Source organism: Aotus nancymaae, unplaced genomic scaffold (assembly GCF_030222135.1).
Source record: "Aotus nancymaae isolate 86718 unplaced genomic scaffold, 86718_ANA_hifiasm-v0.15.2.pri h1tg000014l, whole genome shotgun sequence".
In the NCBI taxonomy this organism is placed as follows: domain Eukaryota; kingdom Metazoa; phylum Chordata; class Mammalia; order Primates; family Aotidae; genus Aotus; species Aotus nancymaae.
In genome coordinates this window covers 1,103,546-1,128,791 of record NW_026988425.1, presented here as the reverse complement: position 1 = coordinate 1,128,791, position 25,246 = coordinate 1,103,546, and the positions used below count along the sequence as shown (strand labels likewise).

At 59.0% G+C, this 25,246-nt stretch overlaps 1 protein-coding gene across 2 annotated transcripts; it reads left to right on the top strand.

Moving 5' to 3' along the window:
• Positions 1-2,862: 2,862 nt before the first annotated feature.
• On the top strand, positions 2,863-25,081 carry CLPTM1L (CLPTM1 like). 2 transcript variants are annotated; one of them, XM_064375847.1, is made up of 17 exons: positions 2,863-3,282; positions 3,481-3,581; positions 5,677-5,866; positions 8,103-8,248; positions 9,045-9,123; positions 11,799-11,916; positions 12,555-12,649; positions 14,145-14,229; positions 15,794-15,897; positions 16,950-17,015; positions 17,952-18,002; positions 19,383-19,465; positions 20,236-20,270; positions 21,220-21,275; positions 21,423-21,467; positions 22,227-22,342; positions 24,481-25,081. In XM_064375847.1, the coding sequence occupies exons 1-17, from the start codon at positions 3,121-3,123 to the stop codon at positions 24,560-24,562; spliced, it is 1,614 nt and encodes a 537-aa protein (XP_064231917.1). In that variant the 5' UTR covers positions 2,863-3,120; the 3' UTR covers positions 24,563-25,081. The 2 variants fall into 2 exon arrangements, with proteins under 2 accessions (XP_064231917.1, XP_064231916.1); XM_064375846.1 differs by having other exon boundaries at positions 3,116-3,282; positions 8,100-8,248.
• The last annotated feature ends 165 nt before the right edge of the window (positions 25,082-25,246 follow it).

The following is a 25,246-nucleotide window of genomic DNA, read 5'->3' as shown; positions in this document are numbered from 1 at the left end:
CTTGCTTTCCTAGAACTCCAACCCGAGGGGCAGGCGGTGTGGGCAGATACCGACTCCCACCCCACCCTGCAGAGGCTCAACTGGTGCAGGGCAGGGCAGGACACAGCATCTGTGGAATGAGACCAAATGTGGGTTTGCAGCCCTTCATCCATAAATCCTGCAGGTGTTAGAATGTGCTTTAGGGAGAGAAACCCCAAGCATGAATGAATACAGAGAGGCAGGAGATCCAACACCTTCCTCCCCAAGAAAGCCTGGGCACCAGGTCCCTGAGCTGAGCTGAGCTGAGCTCCGCTGAGCCTGGGGGCGGACTCCAGTCTGAGGACCCCCCTCAGCCCTCCCAGCAGGGTGTGTCCACACTCAGACACCTACTCTGTCCTTCCATTCCCTCCCAAGGCTGCACAGGCAGCTGTGGCCCCACAGGGAGAGGGGTGGTTTCGGGGTACCATACCTATTTCCTTCATGTCTGACCACTGCCGAGGACCTCACAAAGGAGCCACATCTCTTGGAGCCTCCATTTCCCCAGTCACCCTGAGTGGCCATTGGAGTCCTCAGTGAATAAGAACAGCAAGGGACCAGCTCTCCATATATGGATTCTGGAATGTTGTGGGCACTCCAAGTACTAACGGGCTCCTCGTGAGAGGGCCCTCAAATGATGGAATTGAAAAAATCGTTTTAAAACGTTGATAAATTCTCTAACCACAGACATGGGGCTCAGTGAGTATGAATGCAAGATGTGGCTCCCCCATGCCTAGAAAGCCTTAGCCTCAGAGACATGGTAACCTTGGCTCTCCACGGGAGTGAGGCCAACAAGGCCACAGAACGGGGTCAAGCTGCTCCTGTCGCCCAAGCAGCCACAGCCGCCGGGCCTTCACTCATCCAGCTGTGCAGTGGCAGAGGGCGCTGTGTGGGGACAGGGGGAGGAGAGGCCTGCAAGACCCAGGCCTGCTAAGCCTGGGGAGACGGAAGCAGCCAGCACACTGTGGAGTGTTGAGGGGGACACGGGAGTTTAAGGAGTTCTGCTGGGTGCTGCATGGGGCCCTCCTGGGGTGCTTTCTCATGGGATTTCTGCAACGATTCACACTCTTCCCAGGGACTTTCCTTCAAGTGATGTCACATGCTGGCGTGACACGCCAGCAGCCCAGCCTCAGGTCAGAGTCGGAAGGCGACAGATGCACGTGTCCCTTTCAAGTGGCCTCTCAACAGACCAGGGGGACAGCCACATGTGTGTAAATGCGTTCAGCCACCGCAGAACCTCTCATCTGCTCGGGTGGAGAGGCCCTTCCTGTCCCTGTCATCTCTCCCAAGATGGCAACTGTCCTGTACCACCGACCACCCTTCTGTTGGCCATTGTGGATGACACTAGGGTCGGACACTGACTGAGGCACCAATGCAATTCCAGCTCCTGGAGCAGACCAGGAGCCTGACAGGAAACGAGCCATCTCAGGAACACAGAAATGGGGGTAGGGAGGGAGGGAAGGGGACATGAAGCCACACCCCAGAGTCCTGGATTGCAGTTCCTTCCCGAGGCCTGGCTAGGTACTGGCCTTTGGATGCCATGAGACACCCACCCGGGATAGACTGCCAGTCCCCTGATGTTTGACAGCTGGAGGTGGAATGTGCCTCCCGCAGACCACAGGACTACACCCTTCATTCACACGCTGCACAGACTGCGCCAGGACGAGCACCCGCTGCCGGTGTGCGATGCCCGGCCCTGCAGGAGCCCCCAAGAGTGGCCGGAGGGCAGGGCATGATGCCTCTTGGGCCACTTTGCAAAGGGCTCACGAGCCTGCTGAAGAGCATGGATTTGATCAGGGGAACGGGAGTCGGCAGAGGGTTTTCCAAGGCCAGGTTTGCCAAGAAGCGAGAAGAGACTGGCGGGGAAGGATAGAGGCACTGGGTGTAGTCAGGCACCGTTGTAATTTCGGCCGACACCGCGCAGGGAGAAGACTCTGTGGGGCGGGTAACCAAATGCCTGAGGGCGAGAGGGGCGAAAACGGCCACCCGCGCTCCGAAGCTCCTGGCCCAGCTCCAGGGCTCGGGTGCCCGCTCCGGGCAGCCTTTCTCCGGCCCAGCCTCCGCGCCAATCGCTGCCCCACGTGCGAGTCAGGCAAGGCCTCCGAGTTCCTCCCGGGCCCAGCGCCCCGATGCCGTTGTTACCGGTCGGGTCTTCAGCAGCATCTCCTGTCTGTAAATGTCCAACGGCGTTTCCGATTGTGGCGCACGCGGCAGACACAGGAGAGGGACGGCCTTCCAGGGAACGCCCAAAGGGCAGGCGCCGCCCCAGGGATCGAAGGGCCCGGCCGGGCGCCGCACGTGGCGTCGGGAGGTCGGGGCCGTGCACAGCCGCCCGAGGGCCGCCCGCTGACCGACCCTCCCGCCGACCCTCCGGGGGCCTCCTCATGCGGGCACGCGCGGTTTAGCGGGAAGCGGGGGGCAGGCTCAAGGCTGGGAGGAGCCGCTTCGGCCTGGGAGTCTGAATTTTTTCTTCCAAAGCGCCTGTGCCCACCCCGGGTTTTTTCTGGGGGAAAAGCACGCGATTAGCGCACTTCCCGTTTCCTTCCTTTACATTTTCACAACTACGGGCTGAAGGGTCGCAGCCCCAGGGCCGGAACTCCCGCCTCGCCTTCCCCCAGGCTCCACACGCGTCGACACGCCCCCACTTGGGGTCCGGCAGGCGTCGTCGTGTTGGGGGCGGCGTCCCCCGAACGCTCTCCGCGTCCCCCACAGCAGAACGCCTGAGCCGCCGCGGGGCACGCCGGGAGAGCGGCGCGGGCGGGTAACGACACTCAGGCGCCATATCCCAGACGCGCGTGCGCGGCGGCGGCGGAGACTCTGCTTCCCAGGGAGCCGCGCGGCGCGCCCACTTCCGGCGGGAGGCGGGGCCCGGAAGCGGCGCGCGGGGCCGGCGAATCCCGCGGCGCCAGGTCGGAGCGGGGCCGGAGTATGCGGGGCGGCCGGCGGTCAGCGGCGCGCGGCGCAGTCGTTCCCCCGCGGAGGTGGCGGCGGCGCTCGGCGGCCGTCCTGTGAGCGGCGGCGGCAGGAGCGGCAGGCTGGGCGCCGGGCGGGCGGGGCCCGCGGCTGAGAGGCGGGTGGGCCGGGGGCGCGGGGCGCGGGGCGGCCATGTGGAGCGGCCGCAGCTCCTTCACCAGCCTGGTGGTGGGCGTGTTCGTGGTCTACGTGGTGCACACCTGCTGGGTCATGTACGGCATCGTCTACACCCGCCCGTGCTCCGGCGACGCCAACTGCATCCAGCCCTACCTGGCGCGGCGGCCCAAGCTGCAGGTGAGGGGCTGGGGCGGGGGCCTCTCCTCCAAGCCGCGGCCGCCGCCGTCCCGTCCCAGCTCGAGCTGTGTCCCCGCGAGTCGAGATGGAACCCCTCCCGGTCCCCAGCGGCCAGGTCTTCCGCCCCCGGCTGGCTGCGGGGTACCAGTGCGTCCTGCCGGGCCGGGCCCAGCTGACTCGGCGCCCCCTCCTTTGCAGCTGAGCGTGTACACCACGACGCGGTCCCACCTGGGTGCCGAGAACAACATCGACCTGGTCTTGAATGTGGAAGACTTCGATGTGGAGTCCAAGTTTGAGAGGTATGGGCGAAGGACGAAGTGCCCGAGAACGGGACAAGATTCCTCGTGCTTAGAGTGTTGGGGAGTCCGCTTTCTGTACACAGCGTGTTATCTGGGAGAGCTGGGAAGTGGCCGCATGTTTTAACCGGAGGACTGTTCGCCTGGAAGGGCGGGTGATGAAGTGTGGTTTGGGAAGCAGCTCTCGGCAGAGTCCGAGGGAGACACTCCAGAGGAGCAGGGGCCCCGCCTGGCGACCCGGTGCAGAGCAGGCAGCTTGTGCAGTTTCACGGCCGGGGACAACTTGTCTTTTCCTGGTGGGAGTAGTGCGCCTAAGTTACTTGTGCAGGAAAAGGGATGAGGATGGAGGAAGCAGTTTTGTAGAAAATCATAATTAAGTGACATGTGACATACATTAGAACAGATCAATGTCCAAACATGTCGAGTAACTTAGAAAGTACATCTAACATATGGTCTTTTTTCTTAATTGCATAAGTATAATTTTAAGTATGATTTGCTTCTCACAACTCTACCATTTCCCTTCTTCATTGCCTGGGAGGTGTCAGGAGAGAATCATGAAAGTCTGAGGCGCATGCTGGACTCAGCGCCCTCTAGGTGGCCAGTCACTGTGGGTAGCTGGAGGCGGTGCCCTGGGGAGTCAGCAGCGCAGCCCTGGCAAGCTGGGTTCTGCTGGCCTCTTTGGCCCTGTGACCTCAAGCCAGTTACTGTTACTGCCCTCTCTCTGCCTCGGTGAAATAGAGGCTGGAAGTGCTGGCTTGGTCACCTCTCAGTTGTAACTGCCCGCACCTTTCAGAAATGCTCAGGTTACACTCGCATTGGGTTTAATTTCCCAGACGTGAATACTGCCTCTTCCGTGCTGGACCCTGTACCAGTTACCAAGGACAGCTAGTGAGTTTACCATTTCCCCTGGCACAGCACCAGCCTGGAGGAAGGGGGAGAATGAATGCTGTGACACAGTCCCCCCTCAGCGTCGCCACGTGCACATTCCACCAGAGACATCACTGCAGGACTTGAGCACACAGCCCTGCCACCCGCCCCACCTGAAGAGAGACACTTGGATGTCCTGGTGGAGATGTACTGTCTTTCCTGGGTAGTGAGAAGCCCTAGATCCCTTTGCGTTTTTCGTTAGAACTTTGGCAATATGACTTTTAAGGAGAGGCCGGGCACAGTGACTCATGCCAGCAGTTTGGGAGGCCAAGGCGGGAGGATCACTCGAGCCCAGCAGTTCGAGACCAGCCTAGGCAATGTGACAAAAGCCCATCTCTACAACAATTTTAAAATTAGCCGGATGTGGTGGCATGCACACTGTGGTCCCAGCTACTCAGGAGGCTGAGGTGGGAGGTCACTTGAGCTTGGGAGGTTGAGGATGCAGTGAGCTATGATTGCACCCCTGCACTTCTGCCTGGGTGACAGCGAGACCTCATCTCAAAAAAAAGATTTTTAAAGAGGGAGAGGAACTAATGTAACCATAAATGGGTGGAATGCCTGGTTTTTCCATGGGACTGTAGTATGGACATTGGGCCCTCGCGTGAAGGTAAAGAGCCAGGTGCCTGGGCTGAGGCCTACAGTTGCAGCAGCTCACTGGGCCTTCCCTCAGCTCACCCTGGATGCCAGCACAGTCAGGGCAGACAGGCTTGAAAGTCAGTCCTTTGTGGTTGATAAGCCTTTCATCTTTAAAAATGCAACACCCAAAAAAACTACCCACATGAAATTTCTGAGACTTCAGTAGTGGACTTCTGTGACTTCTGAGTGGTGTTACTTGCTGTGCGTGGTCAGCTGGTATCCTGGCCAGGCCCAGATGCTGCTTTCGTCTGGCCGCTTCAGCCCTGTGGCCTCAGGCGGGTCATTGGCCTCTCAGCCTCCCGAGGTGGAGGCAGGAAGTGTGGGCCCTCTTGCTTTCAGCAGACGCCCACACTTGCGCCAAGCGCTCAGGACACACACACCCAGGACTCGTAAAACCCCAGGCAGGTGGGTTTCATTTTTAGTACTTCTGAGCTAAAATTTGTTGATTGAAACAGCTTTATAAAGATATTTGAATAGTCTCTAGACACAGAAGGTAATATGTATGCAGTGGAAAGGATTGTTCGTTCTGTTTCAGGACAGTTAATGTTTCTGTACCAAAGAAAACAAGAAATAACGGGACGCTGTATGCCTACATCTTCCTCCATCACGCGGGGGTCCTGCCGTGGCGCGACGGGAAGCAGGTGCATCTGGTCAGTCCTCTGACCACCTACATGGTCCCCAAGCCGGAAGAAATCAACCTGCTCACTGGGGAATCTGATGCACAGGTGAGGCTCTTGGTGGATTACTGAGAGAACAAGCGGGCTTTGCCTCCGTGTCGGAACTGACAGTGTCTTTCTCCACACAGGCAGGCGATGTCTAGGGCTCCAGCGACTTTGTGGGGAGTAAAGCCTTTGGAATGTTACTGGCATGCTTTTTTGACTTTCAGTTGAATCATGTCTATGAGTTTGCAGACAAGTTTTATCTAAAATTAGGGACAGTTGAAGTGATTGCTGGCATTCTTTATGCAGAAGGGTGGGCCCTCTTCAGTCTCTGGGGGTACCTGCCTCCTCCTGGTGGGATGGGGCATTGGTCCCACAGAGCCGGCCTGCAGCTTCTCACCGGGAGCTCTGGGAATGAGCTGAGCTCATTCTGCATTATGTGTAGGACTGGGCTCTTCCTAGATTTTATTCTAAGAATATAACTCAAGATTGTGGAAAGAGTAGCAGTACAAGGTATAGTTTATGCGTCTGTAGAAAGGTGTGTGTGCAAAGAAAAACTGGAAGTCGCTTAAGTGATCATTAACACGGGCCAAGGATAAAGCAAGGGCATTCTGATATCCACCTCTGTGCTGAGTGGAAGGCCAGAGCTTTGGGAGGCCGAGGCAGGTGGATCACCTAATGTCAGGAAGTCGAGACCAGCCTGGCTAACATGGCAGAACCCTATCTGTACTAAAGATACAGAAATTAGCTGGGTGTGGCGGCAGGTGCCTGTAATCCCACCTACTCAGGAGGCCAAGGCAGGAGAATCACTTAAACCCGTGAGGCGGAGGTTGTGGTGAGCTGAGATGGCGCAGCTGCGTTCCAGCCTGGGTGACAGAGCAAGACTCCACCTCAGAAAAAAAAAAATTTTTACAAAACAAAGATGGCAGCTTTCCAGGAAGAGACTATGAAATTGTTCCAGACAGAGCGCAGTGTCTCGGGGTTGATGGGGTTTTGGAAGCTGCCAGCACCTGCTCCTGCCTCTCGGTGCATGTCTGTCTTCTCGGGAACGTCCCTCACCTGCCGCCCTCCATGTCACCCTCACCTGGGGCTGGCCTCCCTCCTCACCAGCGTCCTGAAGAGTGGGTGGGGTGGCGGGTATGGGGCATGTAGCACAGGGAGCCTCCCTTACAGGTGGCAAATGTAAGGAGGTATGAAAACCCTTTCTTTTTTTGAGATGGAGTCTTGCCCTGTCACCCAGGCTGGAGTGCAATGGTCCGATCTCGGCTCACTGCAACCTCCACCTCCTGGGTTCAAGCGATGCTCCTGCCTCAGCCTCCTCAGTAGCTGGGGTTACAGGCGTGTGCCACCACACCCGGCTGATTTTTTTATTTTTAGTAGAGGGTTTCCCCATATTGGTCAGGCTGGTCTCAAACTCCTGACTTCATGATCCACCTGCCTCGGCCTCCCAAAGTACTGACATTACAGGCATGAGCCACCATGCTCAGCCTGAAAACCCATTTTTAATGTAAATTATTGCTAAACTGTATCTTTTGGTAGGAAATGGGTAGGATGATAGTGTGTCCAGGGGTGTATCAGATCTGAAATGAGCCAAGATTCCCTGTCAGTGAGTGCCCTTCTCAGTTTGACTTCGTCGAAGAGCCATGCGCAGTCCTCGGTGTGTCTCCATTAGGGCGACCCAGCGTGCTGACTCCTTCAGGCCCCTTACAGCTGCAAGGCTGTTAGCCCTGGATTTGTAGTCTTCTGCCAAGGTCACGGGGCTGTTGCCCTTCTCAGCTTCTGAGAAGTGGGCCCACTTAGTTTGAGAATTCCAAAAAAGGAATTGGTGAGACCCGTGACCGCATATTGCAAAGCAGCATCTCTTGGCTTCCATGGAGATAAGGATGGTGGGGGTGTTTGGTGAGAGTCTGGGGGAGTCGGCAGCTGTGGGGCCGCGGTTCCCTCTCCGCTGGACTCCTTCCCCGATCATGCCCGTCTGCGTGGCTGCCCTGTTCACAGGTTAGGGTGCTGACCACCCGCTGTCCTGGGCACGGTTTGCCCGTCTGTGTGGCCATTGTTGTGCACCTGCCCCAGGCACCTGTTGTGCCCGTCTGCATGGCGGTTCTGTTCACAGGTTATGGTGCTGACCACCCGCTGTCCTGGGCACGGTTTGCCCATCTATGTGGCCATTGTTGTGCACCTGCCCCAGGCACCTGTTTATTGTGCCCGTCTGCGTGGCTGCCCTGTTCACAGGTTAGGGTGCTGACCACCCGCTGTCTGGTTTTCTGTCCCAGCATTGGCCTCTGTTTTCCTCACTTAGCAGCAGATCGAGGCAGAGAAGAAGCCAGCGAGCGCCCTGGATGAGCCGGTGTCCCACTGGAGACCGCGGCTGGCGCTGAACGTGATGGCGGACAACTTCGTCTTCGACGGGTCCTCCCTGCCTGCCGACGTGCATCGATACATGAAGATGTAAGTGCGGCCCCAGAGCTGGAGCGCCGGGAGGGGCCGCTGGAACCCTGGCCGGCCAGAACCTGCCAGTGGGCCACTGTGCCCTGGAGCCCCTCTGCGGCCAGGCACTCACTGCCCCGGGCCCCCCAGCTCCCCCGGCTTCCTGTTTGAGGTTGTGCTGCTAGCACAGGGTTGGAAGGGAGAAGAAAGGAGTTCAGGCTGCCACAGCCTGCCCTTGCCGCTGACTTCGAAGGCTTCCATGGAGGGAAAATGGAGGGCGCTGACGGGAATGTGTTGCTTTGCTCCCTTTGTGATTGTTTGACTTGGCTCGTTTAGATTCACTGGAAAGTTAATCTTTAGATCATTAGTATCACTTACCATCAGTTGAATCTGATTGCTGGAATTCACATGTTTGGCTGGCTGAGCTCACCCCGTCTCCCATGTGTTGGGGAGCCCCCCATTCTTGCGCGGCAGTTCCACCTCCCGGGTAGCTGTAGTGGCCATGTCCTGGGACTGCTCCATGTCAGTGCGCAGAGGGCCCTGGGCTCCGCTGTGCGGCCTGGAGTTCCCCCTCTCCTCCCACCTATGCCCAGCACTGAATGGGGAGTGGGCCTCACAAGCATGCGTGCCTTGTCAGGCTCTCTGGGCTCTCTGCCTCCTTTTGGGAAGGCTGTGCCCAGGGGTCATTGTGACTGAGAAGCTGTTGAGGGTAGTCCTGGGGGTACTCCTCTGGGGTAAATGCCGTGTCTGGATGCGTTGATTCATCAGAAGGGGAGAGCCTTGGCTCTGACTTTAGAAAGTTGTGCTTTAATCCCAGGATCCAGCTCGGGAAGACCGTGCACTACCTCCCCATCCTGTTTATCGACCAGCTCAGCAACCGCGTGAAGGACCTGATGGTGAGCGACGCCTGTGCCCGCGGGTTGTGCAGCTGGCAAGACACTGACCCCAAGACTGGCCGCATCGCCCCGGCATCCTTATGGACGGGGCCATCGCTGACACTTGGCGCGGAGCTTTTACCTGTGCTGGGAAGCACTGCCTTCGGGCGTGCGAGAGCTGTGACGGGGGTCTGGGGGTGTGCCGGCTTTGCTGTCAGCTGGCTGCGGGGTCCTCCTGAGCCTCTGGATCCTCACTGGTGAAAAGTCCTGAAAGATTATTTATACAGCACTTAGAGGGCGGGCGCCTGAGTGCCGTGTGAGACGGTGTCTGAGTGTGAGCTCCTGGTGTTCCCTGTAGTTTAACTCAGAAAGTGTCCTGAGCAAACTCCTGCTTTCCTGCCAGGGCTGGTCCTGCACAGGGGGCCAGAGGAGTGGGTGACAGCCCTGCCTGGGAGCTGCAGCTCCTGGGGTGGCCCCCGGCAAGGCAGAGAGACCTATGCGGAAGAGAAGTGGCTGCCCTCTGGGCTCTGGCGCCCTGTGGTTACGGGAGTGACAGCGCCAATTCTCCCACGTTTGCTTTGAGGGTAGAGGAAGCGTGGCCAACATTTGACCTTTAATAAAAGCAGTTAAGATTTAAAGTCCCTTACTCCACATGAGACACTGTGCTAAGCACTTTGTGAACGTTCCTGTAATCGTGGTGCTGGGAGCTGTGGCATTGTTTCACGGATGAGATTATAGTGTTCAGAGGCGAATGCTCAGCTCGGACCCTGCAGGACTCGCCACCCTGCCCCGCCTCCCTGCAGGCCATCACTGTCACTCCGGGGCGCCCCCTAGGAGCCAGGCCACGTGTTCTTCCACTTACGGCTTTCAGTAGCTCTGAGGCGGGCCCTTTTTCTGTTTTTGTTGAGGAAACAGGCCTGGTGAGGGCAGGGAGCTTGCTGGGGTGTGCAGCTGGGACACAGGGGGGCGGGTACCTGGCCACTTTGATCTGCCCAGGCCCTGCTGCCTTGTGATGACCCTGGCTCTCGGAACAGTCCTGTGTCTGGCTGTCCCTCAGACCCCTCTCAGTTCCTAACATACTGCCTCCTTTGCTTCAGCAGGCCCTGACCGCTGCTATACAACCTGCAGGCTGGGGGCCCGGCAGGCAGTGGCCGGCGAGCAGGTCTGGCGGCTCCAGCCTCTCCCTGAGCAGTTTCTCTCTCAGCCCCTCCAGTTCCAGCGCCTTGCTCTGTTTGCTGGAGTTTGCTGAGGTGCTGCTTACAAACCTCAGGACATAGCAGGTTCTGCTAAAATGCACCATGGGGAGCTTTGGAATCTGCAGCACCTGCCCGTGGTGGCTGCCTGTGAGGCCTCGTGCCGCTGACTCCCTGCAGTCATTCAGGAAACGGTGGACAGGGACGGGCAGCTGCAGAAGGCTGCCCTGTGTGTCTGCAGATTGGTCCCTTACAGGCCCGGGCAGCTCTGCGGCGCGCCCGTGCCGGTGGTGACCTGCGTTCCGGGCCCAGGCAGCTCCGCAGCGCACCTGTGCCGATGGTGGCCTGCGTTCCAGTAGTATGGAGGCGTGTGTCGGCAGCAGCTTTTCCCTCGTGTCGCAGTCGCGTGTGTCACTGTTGCTTTTTCTCACTTGGGGCCGATTTTGGGGGGTGCCGTCTTGAGACAGGAGGCAGGCAGCTGGGATGCAGCAGGCACAGGAAGTGGGCACCTTCTGTGGCTGGGCCCAGCAAGGCCAGACAAAGCCTCAGGCAGTGGCATCCCTCAGACACGCTTGGAAGCTTGAGGGGCACTTGGAGGCCACCGTCCACGTGCACTGATGCCGCTTGGCTGTGTAGGGTACCCTGACAGCTGGCAGCTGCTCTCAGGACAACCTGGTACCTGCTGGTTGTGGCTCTGACTCCACCACACCCTTGACCCCAGCAGTGCCCCCTGGGATGGGTCAGGACCTGAGGCAGGGCAGGTGGATCAGAGCACAGCCCTCGCTGGATGTCCCAGCACATGGAGGGAGAGTGGTTACTGCCTCTTGCTGTAGGGTGTGGGCTCACCCTCATGAAGCCGCTCCTTACCCTCCTGCCTCAGCGCCCTGGGACCTGGCCCACAGCCTGTGTGCATAAGGCCCTGGCGGGCTGCAGGACTAAGCTCGTGGTTTTGAGGCCCACACGTCCACTCCACTGCCCGTGTTGGTTCTGCGTTCCAGAAGCTTTCTGTTGTCCCATGGCCACCCCCCGCACCGTGCGTTAGGTCCTGAGGGCACTTTGCCCATGTGCTGCAGGGGCTGTGCGTGTCCCGTGGTCTCCGGTTCTTAGGACAGGCCGGGGCTCTGTAGGCCGTGCTCAGCTGCACCACGGATTCCTAGCACCACCCCCGGGGCGCCAGGACTTGTGGCACTTAGAAATTGAAGGGGCACGCACAGCAGAACATACCAGGCCCTGCTAGCACTGCTGAGCTCACGGGGTCTGGTGGTGGGGACCTGCCCCTGCTGGGTTGCAGCACACTGGGGCCTGGGTCGCATGGTGACAGAAGGAGGGACCCAGGGATGCTTGCTGGGCCCGGTCATGGCTGACCTGGGGCCGCCCAGGGATGGGAACGGGGATGGCAGGGTCGGCCAGGGCTGCCAGGCGGCTGGGTGCAGGGGTGTGAGGGGAGAGGCCCGAGACTGGCTCAGTCGCATGCTGGTTCTCAGTGCGGCTCTCTTCTCGTAGGTCATAAACCGCTCCACCACCGAGCTGCCCCTCACCGTGTCCTACGACAAGGTCTCGCTGGGGCGGCTGCGCTTCTGGATCCACATGCAGGACGCCGTGTACTCCCTGCAGCAGTTCGGTGCGTGCCCCGCGGCCGGCGCCTGGATGAGGCTGCCCTGGGACCCCTCAGACATCTGAGTCCTGACACAGGCCAGGACCTCCATGCCTCCCGGTGCAGATCCTTGCAGACGTTGAACTGGAGGTTCCTCGGTTCCCACCTCGTTCCTTTCCTTGGAAATGGCCTGGTTGATTGTCTGGAAGTTGGCTTTATCAAGAACATAATGTGTGAAATGCCATGATTTTGGTCAGATGAACCTTAACTGTTGGCGAGATTTAATTTTTTTTTTTTTTGAGATGGAGTCTCACTCTGTTGCCCAGGCTGGATGGAGTGCAGTGGCGTGATCTTGCCTCACTGTAACCTCCACCTCCCGGGTTTCAGGTGATTCTCGTGCCTCAGTCTCCCCAGTAGCTAGTATTACAGGCATTTGCCCACACCTGGCTGAGTTGTATTTCTGGTAGAGACGAGTTTTCGCCATGTTGGCCAGGCTGTCTCAATCTCCTGACTTCAAGTGATGCACCCGCCTCAGACCCCCAAAGTGCTGGGATATCAGGCATGAACCACTGTGCCCACCCTACATTTTTATATTGAAAACTATTTGTAATGCTAGGTAGGATGGCATGGCCTGTTTTACATTGTATCTTCTTTTCCCTTGGCAGGGTTTTCGGAGAAAGATGCTGATGAGGTGAAAGGGATTTTTGTAGACACCAACTTGTACTTCCTGGCGCTGACCTTCTTTGTCGCAGCATTCCATGTGAGTCGTCCGCCGGGAGCAGTGGGCGTGGGCTCTGGGGAGGCTTCCTGGGCCCCGGGCCTCCTGTAGGGCCCCCGGACCTGGGGTCTGTGTCCAGCCTTGTGGCCCTCAAGCATCCTCTCCCATCACTCAGCAGCCAGCACGCCTGACACTTGGCAGCCATGGTCCCAGTGGACGGTTTCTCCCAGTTCTGGAAAGGGGTTACCATAGAGCCCCATCCACAGCCTTGGGGACGTGGTCTGTGCTGGCTTTGGGGACGGTTTTGGAAAGCGGATCCGGAGCACTCTGAGCAGTGTACACACCAGTGAGATGAATAGGCACAGGTGTCACTCTCTGCCCAGGCCCCGGCCCGGCCCCACACACCCACGCAGAGCCAGGTGCTGAGCTGGGCAGCCTCCCACAGAAAGCAGTTTTCTGTGTAAATTCTAACACGCTGATTTTAAACTTACGAAGTCAGTCCCGTGTGTACGGTAGTGCCCCTTATCCTCAGGCGATACATTCAGAGACCCTCAGTGGATGCCTGAAACCAAAACCTGGAAAGACTGGTTTATCCTATGTTTATGAGTATAGTATATTACATAATGCTTATGATAAAGTTTAACATGTAAATTAAGCACAGTGACAGGTTAATAATAACTGGTAACAGACAGTTATGACAGTGTACTGTAGTAAAGTGACATGGGTGTGGTCTCACCCTCCGAACGTCTCATCACACTGCTCCGTGGGCACACGCCCCAGACAGCAAACCACAGGGGAAGCCAGGCTGCTGTGCTCTTGTGTTTGTCGTGGAGTCGAGCTGCTGGAGAAGAGCCGTCTTGTGGCAGTTAGGCTGGCCTGTGGTTAGGCTGGAAGGGTGAGGAGCCACCCGGGGGTGCTGGCAGCACCAGTTCTGAATGCCTGGGAATTCGGCTGCCAGTCAAGCTAAAACTTTCCAAAGCCATGCTGGAGAATTAAATGATTTTTATAAAAGGTCACTGTCTGTAAGGAGCTCATGCATGGTTGGGTTTTTTAAGATTCTTTTTTCTGAGACAGTTCTCACTATGTTGCCCAGGCTGGTCTCAAACCCCTCCAGCCTTGGCCTTGCCGTAGCTGGGACCACAGGCATGGGCCACCACCCGCAGCCGCCCTGCATTTTTAGCACAGTTGAGAGGCAAGGCTGCCCTGCGTAGCCACAGCCTGAGAGCAGGGTCGAGGCACCCAGCTGGCCCCGCGCTCCACCGGAATCCAGAGCCTCCACTTCCTGTGGGCTTTCCCAGCAGTTCAGTCGAAGATGTGTTTATTTCACGAGTACCCCTGCAAAGCCCACCTTGGCATCCTAGGTTCCGACGTGGCAGGCGGGCACGTAGAGGTGTGGGTCCCAAGTGTGGGCATCTGTCCTGATGTGTCCTGAAGCTGGGCACACCTGCAGTCTCACAGTCACACACGAGACCTCCGTCTCTCACAGGAGATAGAAACAGCTAGAGATGCAAGTTGCCGTTGTGTCTGTTCTCTCTAGCTTCTCTTTGATTTCCTGGCCTTTAAAAACGACATCAGTTTCTGGAAGAAGAAGAAGAGCATGATTGGCATGTCCACCAAGGCAGGTAGGCACCCCAAGCGTGGCCCTGCTCAGGCGCAGTCCGCCCTGGGGGAGCTCACTGGAGCGAGCCTGCGGTTGATGGCTGCCCGCCTCGCTGCTGGCTCAGACACAGCCCCAGTAGTATGTGCTTGGCTCTTGAGAAGCCTCTGAGATCAGGCATCATAAAACCCAGAGAGCCTTGCTGCAGTTGTGGTGTGACCTTGGCCCTGCCATAGCTGGGACCACAGGCATGGGCCACCATTCCCAGCCTCCCCTGCTTAGCACAGTTGAGAGGCGAGGCTGCGCTGTGTAGCCACAGCCCGAGAGCAGGGTAGGGGCACCCAGCTGCCCCACTCAGGGCCTGGCTGCAAACTCTGTGGCGTGCATGGGGTCTGGATCTGGGCCTGGGCTATGGAGAGAGATGCGTGGACCTGTCAAGCCTTCCTGGCGGCTCGTGGGTGCTGAGGTGGGGCTGCAGCCTCGCATTCCCTGCCTCGGTTCCCTCGCCCCACCCTCCTGCCGGCTTTCCTTCCCCATCCAGCACAGGCCTGGGCGTGGGGGTCCTGCCAGGTGATGGTGTGCCAGGCAGTGATGGGCGGTGTGCAGCTGTTAGGGCAGGTGGTCAGGGACCCCTGAGGCCAGGCAGGAGGCCTGCCAAGATCTGGGACTAGTGTTCCTGGCCAAGGGTACCTGCCATGGTGGAGGGGCCCGAGTGGGGAGAGAGGGGTCCTCCTGACCTTGCAGAGGTGGAGTTTGGCGCCATGGGGTGGGGGACGGCGTCAGGATGGGTGAGGGGTGATGGCTGTGAGAACGAGCAGTGGGTGTGTCCTGTTGGATACGAGTGGAGAGAGGGGTCCTGACCTTGCAGAGGTGGAGGTTGGCGCCATGGGGTGGGGGTTGACGGCTGTGAGAACGAGCAGTGCGTGTGTCCTGTTGGGTAGGAGTGAGAAGTGTTTGGCTCCACTGTCAGGCCCAGATAGGTTGTTTTTCTCACCTAGAAAAGATGCCCAAGCAGGGGGTCCTGGGTGCTCGGGGGCCCTGCTGTTGGCTCCTAACCCTAATGCCTTTCCAGGCATCCCGAGCTGGGGTGTCCAGCAGACAGCAGCTGTGGCCATGACCACCATTTGTCGTGTGGCTCCATGGTATCTGCCTCCCCTCCTGCCCTGGGGGCGCTCGGGAGGAGGGGATGTATTGAATGAGGTGGGGGGTTCTTAGGTGTAGCTGGGGAGGAGCCAAGTACAGGCTTGAAAAGCTGCATGTGTGTCACAGAACCAGCATGAAACCGGACTGGAAGCAAAGCCATGGGGCCATCATCCGACCTCAGCCCATGCTCCATGCTCATTCGCAAGTGTGGCTCAGATGCGTGTTTGCGGAGCTGGCGTGGGGCCAGCTGTTCGTTCAGCAGCCTTCAAGACACTGTCTAGCTGCTGGATGGTTCACTGTCCTTAAACGGGATGACATGGTCTGGGAGTACCTGAAGCTGCTTGGGTGTGGAGAGTTGGGAGGGGGCAGGGATATGTGTGCGTGTGACTTGGGGGGCACAGGCGGGGTCTGCTCTGCACCCCCCAGCCCGACTGTCCTGTCCCCAGTGCTCTGGCGCTGCTTCAGCACCGTGGTCATCTTCCTGTTCCTGCTGGATGAGCAGACGAGCCTGCTGGTGCTGGTCCCAGCCGGCATCGGAGCCGCCATCGAGGTGAGTCCCGGCCGATGACCTGAACCGTCTGAGGTCCCTGGGCCTCAGCACACTCAGGAAAGGCTTCGATCTGCGGAAGCCTGCAGGCTTGTTCCCGATGGTCTGTGTTCTGGAAGCTGTGGGATGGCAGGCGGCAGCTTAAGGGCTTTGAACAAGTGGAGAGCAGGGAAGTGGGCGTTCTGATGGTATCAGCTCATGAGGCCCCGTCCACCAAGCAAAGTGTTTTCACATGCTTGAGAAATCCCACCGTGTGCAAAGCAGAGATGTAAACTGTGGGGCCTTGAGAGGCCAGTGCTTTGGCTGATATCTGAGCGTGGAGGCCAGGTGGGCAGTGCCCCGGTTCCAGCCTGGTTGTTTGGGAGCTCAGAAAAGCTAGCCAAAAGGGAGCCTCGTTGGGCAGGGTCAGCTTGGGAGCAAAACCTTGAGCGGGGTGATGGCCTTCCAAGCGGGAAGCCCTGGACCGCCTAGCTCCTCCCTCAGCTCTGTGCCACCCGGGGGGAGCCAGAGTCTCAGGGTCCACAGCTCACAGCCCATCCGTGGGTGGGGGCCTGCATGGCCATATGCCTGTTGAGGAGGAGCTGGATTAAATGGCGCTGGGGCACCGCAGGCAGAGGGCCCTCCATGGGCACGAGTCACAGTGCCGAGCCCGTCTCAGGCACTAGTCCTGAGCTTCGTGAGCGATGCCGGCCAAGGACACAGCCAGGAGGGGCAGCTGTCAGAGAGGTCCCGACACAGGCTCCAGGGCTGCCTGGGTACCAGGCAGGAGGAGGTGGGGGCTGACTTGGGTGTGGGCAGGTGGCTTAGAGAACCGCACTTGTGTGCTGGTTTTGTTGTCTGCTGGGCAGTGGTTGTGGAGCCCACCTGATCAGGTACAGCTGCTGGGCATGGATTAGAGGCCCAGGTCCAGCCTGAGCTGTGGGAGGCGCAGGAAGAGGGGGGGCGGGGTGGGGCGGGGCATGGGCAGCGGGTCCTGTCCGTCACTGTCTGGGTCATTCGTTCTGGGTCTCCTGGCCTTGGAATATTAAAGGAGCAATTTCCCGACTTCCCCTCAGCTGTGGAAAGTGAAAAAGGCATTGAAGATGACTGTGGTTTGGAGAGGCCTGAGGCCCGAGTTTCAGGTAGGAGCCCTCTCTGAAGATTCTGTGGTTCCCCCCCGGCACAGAGTAGGGTGCCGTCAGCGGATGACTCCCTGCGGCCTCTGTCCGGGGAGCCCCCGAGGTGGACGCTGCACTGGCTTTCCGGTCACAGCCACTCTGTTCACCTGAAGATCCCCCCGTCGTGTACCTACTTCTGACCCTCTTCAGTGCAGACGGCCAGCACTTCTGGGCCTGAGCCGGCCTCTGGGAGAGAGGATGCTGGCTGGCCGGTGCGGATGCGCCGCTTCGGTACCTTGCCGAGAGGGCACTCCCGAGGCTGGTGCTGACCGGGGTCAATACAGGCCTGGCGATCCCCCGTGAGCGAGCCTCTGCCCTGAGCTGGTGGCTGCCGCAGTGCCCAGCACCGATAAGGCCCCCAGGCAGGTGAGGGCTGGGCAGAGCCGGAGTTGAGACTCCATACCCACAGACGGACCTTGATTGCAGCAGGGCCCCCAGCAGGCACGGTCCCACTTTTCTGTGCTGTGGGCAGAGGGAGGGCAGAAAGCCCAGCAGATTGGACACAGCCACTGTGTTCCGGCCTTGCCCTGTGGCTCCTCCCGGCTGGCTGGTTCAGAGCAGGGTCGGGTGTGCCTGTGCACTCTGTGGCGTTCTCACTGAAGTGGTGGCACTGAAAACCGAGCCGCCACGCGAGGAAGGTGAGTGAGGCCACACTGCCCCCACTTGTGTCACGGCTTGCGGGACCCAGGGCTAGGGTGAGGCGGGAAGGGTCCATGCGGATCCCTGTCCTCGGGTCTGTCCTCGCCCGGCCAGGACCGGAGCGCCGTCTGTGGGTGGCTGTAAAGGACCAGAGCCTGGGTCAGCGCTGCAGCCATGTGTGGGGCTCCTTAGTCACAGCTCGGCTGTGCTCTGATGCCTTCCCTGAGTCTGTTGACGTCACCGTATTTAATTTCACAACAGTTTGGCACTTACAGTGAGTCTGAGAGGAAGACCGAGGAGTATGATACTCAGGTAAGTCCGTGCGATTCGTGGCACGTGAACGCCAGGCAAACCCAGCGCCCTCGGAGACAGGCTCGTGCTGTTGCTGCTCACGGCGAGTCTGCGTGGAGTGCGGGGCAGCCCACCCTGTCCAGGGATCCCGAGAGCGAACACGTAAAACCCACGTTTCTTACTGGGAAGGGCGTGGCCCCCAGAGACTCTCATTCCCGGGCCCTTGTGGGCACAGCCCGCCTGCGTCACCCTACAGTAGGACATTTGCATCCTTTGTGAGTCACGTTCGCCAGGCAGCTGGCACGGGCCATGGTGTCTGCTGTGATTGCTGGGAGCCACTTGCCGTCAGCAAGGCCACAACAGCCGCGGCAGCACAGTGGCCTGGAGAGAGGGCTCCAGCTGCCTGGGTGGGGTGCTGGCCCTGAGCTGAGAGGGGTCCTGGAGCCCCCAGCCTCTGCTGCCCGGGTCGGGTGCTGGCCCTGAGCTGAGAGGGGTCCTGGAGCCCCCAGCCTCTGCTGCCTGGGTCGGGTGCTGGCCCTGAGCTGAGAGGGATCCTGGAGCCCCCAGCCTCTGCTGCCCGGGTCGGGTGCTGGCCCTGAGCTGAGAGGGGTCCTGGAGCCCCCAGCCTCTGCTGCCCGGGTCGGGTGCTGGCCCTGAGCTGAGAGGGGTCCTGGAGCCCCCAGCCTCTGCTGCCTGGGTCGGGTGCTGGCCCTGAGCTGAGAGGGGTCCTGGAGCCCCCAGCCTCTGCTACCCGGGTCTGGTGCTGGCCCTGAGCTGAGAGGGGTCCTGGAACACCCAACCTTTGCTGCCCAGGTTGGGGGGTGTTGACCCTGTACTGAGAGGGGTCCCAGAGCCCCCAGCCTCTGCTGCCCAGAGAGAGGGATGCTGGCCCTGAGCTGAGAGGGGTCCCAGAGTTCCTGGCTTCTGCTGTCCAGCACAGGGCGTCACCTTTCCCCATTGCTGTTGGGGGAGCTGGAAGTCTCAGTTTGACTTAATAGAACATTTCTGCACAGGGATGAGTTTAGTTCGGTTTAATGTTCACCAGTTTCTGTCAAACATTTATTGAGTTGTAAAGCTGAAATCAGAGTAGACAGAGCTAGCGATTCAACTACGTTACTTAGAAGGCAGATTTTCAGGTATCTATCTATTCTGTGTGTTGGTCTGTTGTGGGCTGGTCGTTTTTGACCAGGCAGAATTGATCCGTTACTGTGAGCAAGCGCCTGTAGTACACCTGGGCTGTGTCGCATGGGCAGTGCCCTGCATGCCGCCCCTGCCCACAGCCCTGCCACCCCAAGTGCCGTAGCCTGTTCTGTCTGTTCCCGTGGGAGTGAGTTCCGTGCAGTGCGTTTGCAGAAACTTGGCATTTGGGACTCTAACCGGAAGCCCCTTTGTTCCCCGCAGGCCATGAAGTACCTGTGTTACGTGCTGTACCCGCTCTGCATCGGGGGCGCTGTCTATTCACTCCTGAACGTCAAGTATAAGAGGTAGGAGGCTGCACGTGGTCCACCTGCTGCGCCTTCCAGCCGAGAAATCCACCGGATGACTGAGCCACAGCACCGCGCCCGGAGGGCCAGCTCGGGGTCAGGGCACTTGGGCTAGCGCCTGGGGGTGGCCCGGCCCCTGCTACCACGTATGGTGGGCCCTGGGCCTGTGTCCTCCCCACTAAGGTGTGGTTGACGAGAGGCTGACTCTGGCCACCAGGCTTCATGGGAGGTTCGGCCCTGAGTTGAGAGGTGTCCCGGAGCCCCTGGACTCTGCTGCCCGATTGGGGTGCTGGCCCTGAGCTGAGAAGGGTCCTGGAGCCCTTGGCCTCTGCTTCCCCAAGCAGGGTGCTGACCCTGACTTCTTGAGTTGAGCAGGGTCCCGGAGCCCCCAGCCTCTGTTGCCCAGGTGGGGTTGCTGGCCCTGAACTGAGAGGGTCCCAGAGCCCTCCCGCCTCTGCTGCCTGGGCAGGCTGCTGGCCCTGAGCTGAGAGGGTCCCAGAGCCCCCCGCCTCTGGTTCCCCAGGTTGGGGGCTGACCACGAGCTGAGAGGGTCCTGGAGCCCCCGGCCTCTGCTGCCTGGGCGGGAGTCCTCCCTGCTGTCTCCAGCCTGAGACCCAGGCTCGGCCCTGCTGCCCAGCTGCCTTGAGAGCACCTGGGTGTTTTTAGAGGATTTTTAATGAAGGAGTTATTTTTAGTCGATTTAATACAGATTCTAAGCTATGCGAGAAATAGGACTTTTCAAAGTTACGACTCGATTTTGTCCTTTTCAGCTGGTACTCCTGGTTAATCAACAGCTTTGTCAACGGTGAGTCCTTGTGCTTCCCTGCTTCGGTCGCAGTGTTTACAGCAGGCGCCAACTTAATTGTTCTTGCATTGAACCCAGCGTGGCAGACGCCCCTGTGATTCGAGGCTAATCCCTCCCCACCCCGGGGGTTCAGGCACCCCTGCAGTGCCCAGGGCTCCCCCAAGGCTGCGAGCAGATAAAGCCCTGCGTGGCTTCAGAACACTGACTGGTTCTGAGCAACAGGTCCTTGTACAGCGGCGGGAGTGCTCTTACACCCAGATGCTGCAGCCGCTCCACGCCAGCCCGTGTGGTGCAGCCAGCCTGGCACGTGTGGTCCGCCTCGGATCAACACATCGTCATGTGGTCGGGACTGCTGTCTGTTTTCTTCATGAAAACAAACTTAAGCACTATAACACCACCATTCCCATCTGGTTCCTCAGAGCAAGCGGAAGCCCCAGGCCCCAGTGCACGGCGAGCCCCTCCTGCCGATGCACTGTGGAGACCCCCACGGGGCCCTGGGAGGCCCGCCCGCCCCCACCTGCCCCACCAGACCAGCCCGGATTGCGGCTTTGTGGTCTCTTTGGGAAGTGGTCTCATGAGCATTAAGGGTGAGGTCCTGTCTGCTGCAGAGCAGGTGGGTCCTGGACTGCCATCCTCCTGGGTGGGAGTCCACATTTGACCCCTGGGGTGAGAGCTTGCGGTCAGGAGGCCGTGTCCTCACAGCCCCAGGGTGCTCCAGTGCCCACACTCACTCGACCCCACGGACAGCAGCTTACACCGATTAGTAAATAAAAGAGCTTTGCTCTCCAAAGTAGTCGTAGACTCTTGACAAACTTCCCAGCCAGAGAGCTGCTTCACAACATGAGGAACTCTGAAGTTGTCTGGCTAGCAGGCCTTGTTTTCTGCCCGCTCTGCGTGGACGTGGCAGCCCGGCCCTCCACGCCCGTGAGTGCTGTCTGTCTTTCTGCAGGTGTCTATGCCTTCGGCTTCCTCTTCATGCTGCCACAGCTGTTTGTGAACTACAAGGTAAGGCGGCGCGTGCTGCCCGCGCCCCTTCTCCCGTGCTGCCCGCGCCCCTTCTCCCGTGCTGCCCGTGCCCCTTCTCCCGTGCTGCCCGCGCCCCTTCTCCAGTGCTGCCCCGCAGCTGACCTGTGCCCGTCTCTCCTGTTTCAGTTGAAGTCGGTGGCACACCTGCCCTGGAAGGCCTTCACCTACAAAGTGAGTGCAACAGCTGTTGAGGGGTCCCTTCTCCTCATTGAGCAGAGCGTGAGCAAGGGCATCTTCCAGCCTTGCAGGGGGCATTGCCGGGGGCCGCCTCTGCCCAGAGTGCCTCTGCGGCCATCCCTGTCACTGAAAAATATTGAGGAGGCTCCTTTATAAACAGTGAGGAGCCGTAGAATAACTTCAGACCTGAAAGGCTGGGTTCTCTCACTTGGAGTCACAGATTCGATTTTCTTTTTAGTTCTTACGTTTCTTCTTAGCAAGTGTGTCAAGACACAGACCTCGTGTGGCCCAGTAACCGGTGCCTGGGGACCGTGGATTAAGGCCTCCCAGGCAGGAATCAAGTCCCATGGGTCGTGGCCATTCCCCGCCGCAGAGCCGTGGAGGCCCCTTCGGCTCCGTGGGAGCAGAAGTGCTTAGTGTTGCGGGCAGAGCTGAGTTAATGCGACGGGATTCTGACTTTGCTGAAGTCAGTTACAAGCTCCAGAGGAAAGGGCAGTGCCCAGGCGGTCAGGCGGCTCTGCCTTTGGATCTGGTTTCAGGCCCTTCTCTTTGGGTTCTCCAATGCGGGCGCCCGTGGCTGGGGGGAGCCCATGAGGGAGCAAAGGGCCTCTTCTTGCCCGTTTTCTGCTCTTTTTGGGAGGAGTTCCAGTTAGAATCATCTGCCAAAAGCCATTTGCTTGGTTAGGTCACCAAAAACAGTAGGGTTCCATCCCCAACAACTGGGGTTCTCCCTCCTCCCGTCTGGCCCTGCAGGCTTTCAACACCTTCATCGACGACGTCTTTGCCTTCATCATCACCATGCCCACGTCTCACCGGCTGGCCTGCTTCCGGGACGACGTGGTGTTTCTGGTCTACCTGTACCAGCGCTGGTGAGTGTGCTCGGCTCTCGGGCCGTGTCGGCGGCGTGGCCCTGCTGCTGAGTGGACGGCGCCTGGTTTTGCATTTGGGGAGGATGATTTGCAGGTGGGGGTTTTTCCTGTATTGCCTGAACTTGGGCTCCAAATGCCCATGATGCAACGCGGCGAGAAACTTCCAGCTCTGTCTCCTCGCTGTGCTTTAGAAATTCGAGTTTCTGTGTGAATTATTGATTAGCCACTGAAGCAGATTCCTCTCCTTAAGCTGTTTACCTGTTCACTGCCATCGCTATTGAGCAGAACAGAAACCGTAGCGTGGCTTAACTCTAATGCATGCCTGGTGCTAGCCTTGAAGTGTCCAGCCGGCTGTCCTGGGGCCCAGGTCTCCAGCATCGGCAACAGGCTCCGGGCCACTCTTGGGCTGTGGGTCCTTGCAGGGCAGAACGTCACTGGAGAACTTGCTCACATCCCTTAAACCAGCCACCAGGGCCTCTGAAGACTAAATTGTGTGAACCTCCCAGCTTGGCCTTCAGGTTGAAGGCTGACAGCTATGCAGAGGCTCAGGCCCTACCCTGGGCCTCCCACTTCCCCTCCAGGGCTGACATCTGACCTCTCTGTCAGCAAAAGCTGCCTCCAGCTCTGTGCCTTGCCGGTGGTAGGCACCAGGGATCTGGGGTGTCTCTTGGGCAGGGCTCACCTTGGGAAGGGTGTATCCCAACCCCTGCAGGCACTGCCCTCACCTCCAGTCCCAGCCCAGGGTATTGTTCAGGGGTGGAAGGAGTGAGTGTCACCCCCAAGGCCTGCTACCAAGTGTTTCAGAGCCTCTTGGCTGTGTCCTTTCTCTGGCCCTCGAGGTTCCCTCTTCCATCTCCCCACACCAGGAGGCCACCACTGACCCACCGTGGCCGTGGCACTACCCACCGTGGCCGTGGCACTTCCCTGCGCCCTTCCCAGGCCATGGCCCCCTCGGCCTGGGGCCGTCCTACTAGTGCAGGAGGGGGATGCTTTTTCCCCAGGCTGTCCTGGCCGGTCCTGCCTAGGTCTGGGGTGCCATCCCTTGGGGAGCACAGGGCTCCCATCCCCTCCCTGTTTCCACACACAGCCTCACCACGTGGCTCGCAACCCCTGTCCCAGCCAGCGTGAGGCTGGCATTGTTCTGTTTGTTTTAACCCCTTGTCCAGGTGCAGTTGGCACATCCACACGGTGGTGCATGGTGGGTCCCCTTGCCTAGCTCTCCAGGCCTGGCGGCCGGCTGCCAACTCGCTCACCCCCCCACCCACCCCCTTGCTATCTCGTGGGGGCGCAGGCCTGTGTCTCAGCAGGAAGGGCTATTTCCCCATCAGCAACACTCACACGGGGCGTGGCTCTGGTCCCCCGTTCACCCTTCTCAGATCCCCTAGGTTGTCCGAGCCATGGAGCCCTGGACGCTGCTGCACCTGGTGTGGCTGTCACTCTTCGGGGTCCCGTCTCAACCAGAGCCCTTCAGGTGGCTCCCAGATCCTCACAGGTGGCCCAGGGTGTGCCTGAAACTGTGCCCCGCCCAGGCTCTATGTGTTTCAGGCTCCAGGCCTGCAAACAGTGTTTGGCCAGGACCACAGGGCCCTTTGTGGGCAGCAGGTCTGTTTTGAAGCAGAAACCCTGCAGTTGCGCTGTCCGTGGCTGTGCAGAGCTGCCTGGCTGTGCCCTTCACACCACGGCTGCTTCGTCCATAAGCAGGGGGCATATTGGCAAGGCCTCTGGGCCTCTCGGGATCAGAGGCCGCTGTGCCCTGCCAAGCGTTCACAGCTGATGAGACGGTCCCTGAATGTGGCTGTTCCTGTTCTGATCACTGGGGTCTTTGTGGCTGCACAGTTCGCAGAAGGCAGCCAGTGCGGCCTCTGGGTCGCCCTTCAGCCAGGCTCCCCTCTCCGTGAGGGCGGGGCTCCCCTCTCCGTGAGAGCAGGGCGCTGGCCTGGCCAGGCTGAACAAAACACAACTCAGAAATCCCTCCTCAGCCTGTCGGCAATAAAAATTCTGCAGATTCGACTTTTTAGTTGATTTGCTCGCTGTGGCAGCTCGCTGGAAAATGAGTCCAGGGTGCCGAGTCCTCGTCTCGGGTCGTAGGGAGCTCCCGCAGTGGTGTGCTGCTGATCTGCTCGCGGGTATCATTGCAGGCTTTATCCTGTGGATAAACGCAGAGTGAACGAGTTCGGGGAGTCCTATGAGGAGGCCACGCGGACACCCCACACGGACTGAAGGCCACCCACCCTTGGGGCAAGTGCGCCTTGAATTGTCAGTGCGTGTTTCTGGAAGCATCGGGCGGAATTCCTAGACATTGCATCTTCTGTGTTGCCAAAATCCCTTTGGACGTTGCTCAGACCCCTCCCAAGTTCCCTTCACGTCATCAGATTTGGAGCTGGATGCGCTTACGATGCCCCCCCTCCGCCGGCCACGTGTGAACGAACATCTGTCTCTGTCACCGAGCTGGGCGCTGCCAGTCACCCTGAGCTATGGTGGCCCCCAGCACATGAGTATCCAGTGGGGGTCAGCCGTGTCCTCACGCTGGCAGGCGCGGGAGCCCTCACAGGGGGGCTGTCGGATTTCCATTTCAGGTGGTTTTTAAGTGCTCCTTATGTGACTTTCAGACACGTATGGAATTCATTCCGTGTGGACTCTGGGATCAAAGGCTTTTTCCTCTTTTGTTTGAGAGTTGATTGTTTTAAAGCTTAATGTATGTATGTTTCTATTTTAAAATAAATTTTTCTGGCTGTGGCATTTTTCTTGACCTGGTATTAATAATGGAAAGTATTTCACATATTTGAGTTTAACTCTTTTCCAGAAAGTAATACATAATATGGACGATTTATGCATTAAAAGAGGAAATTTAAAGAGCCTCTCCCGAGCCCTTGAGGCATGAGTGTTCTTAAATCCTTGGCGTCT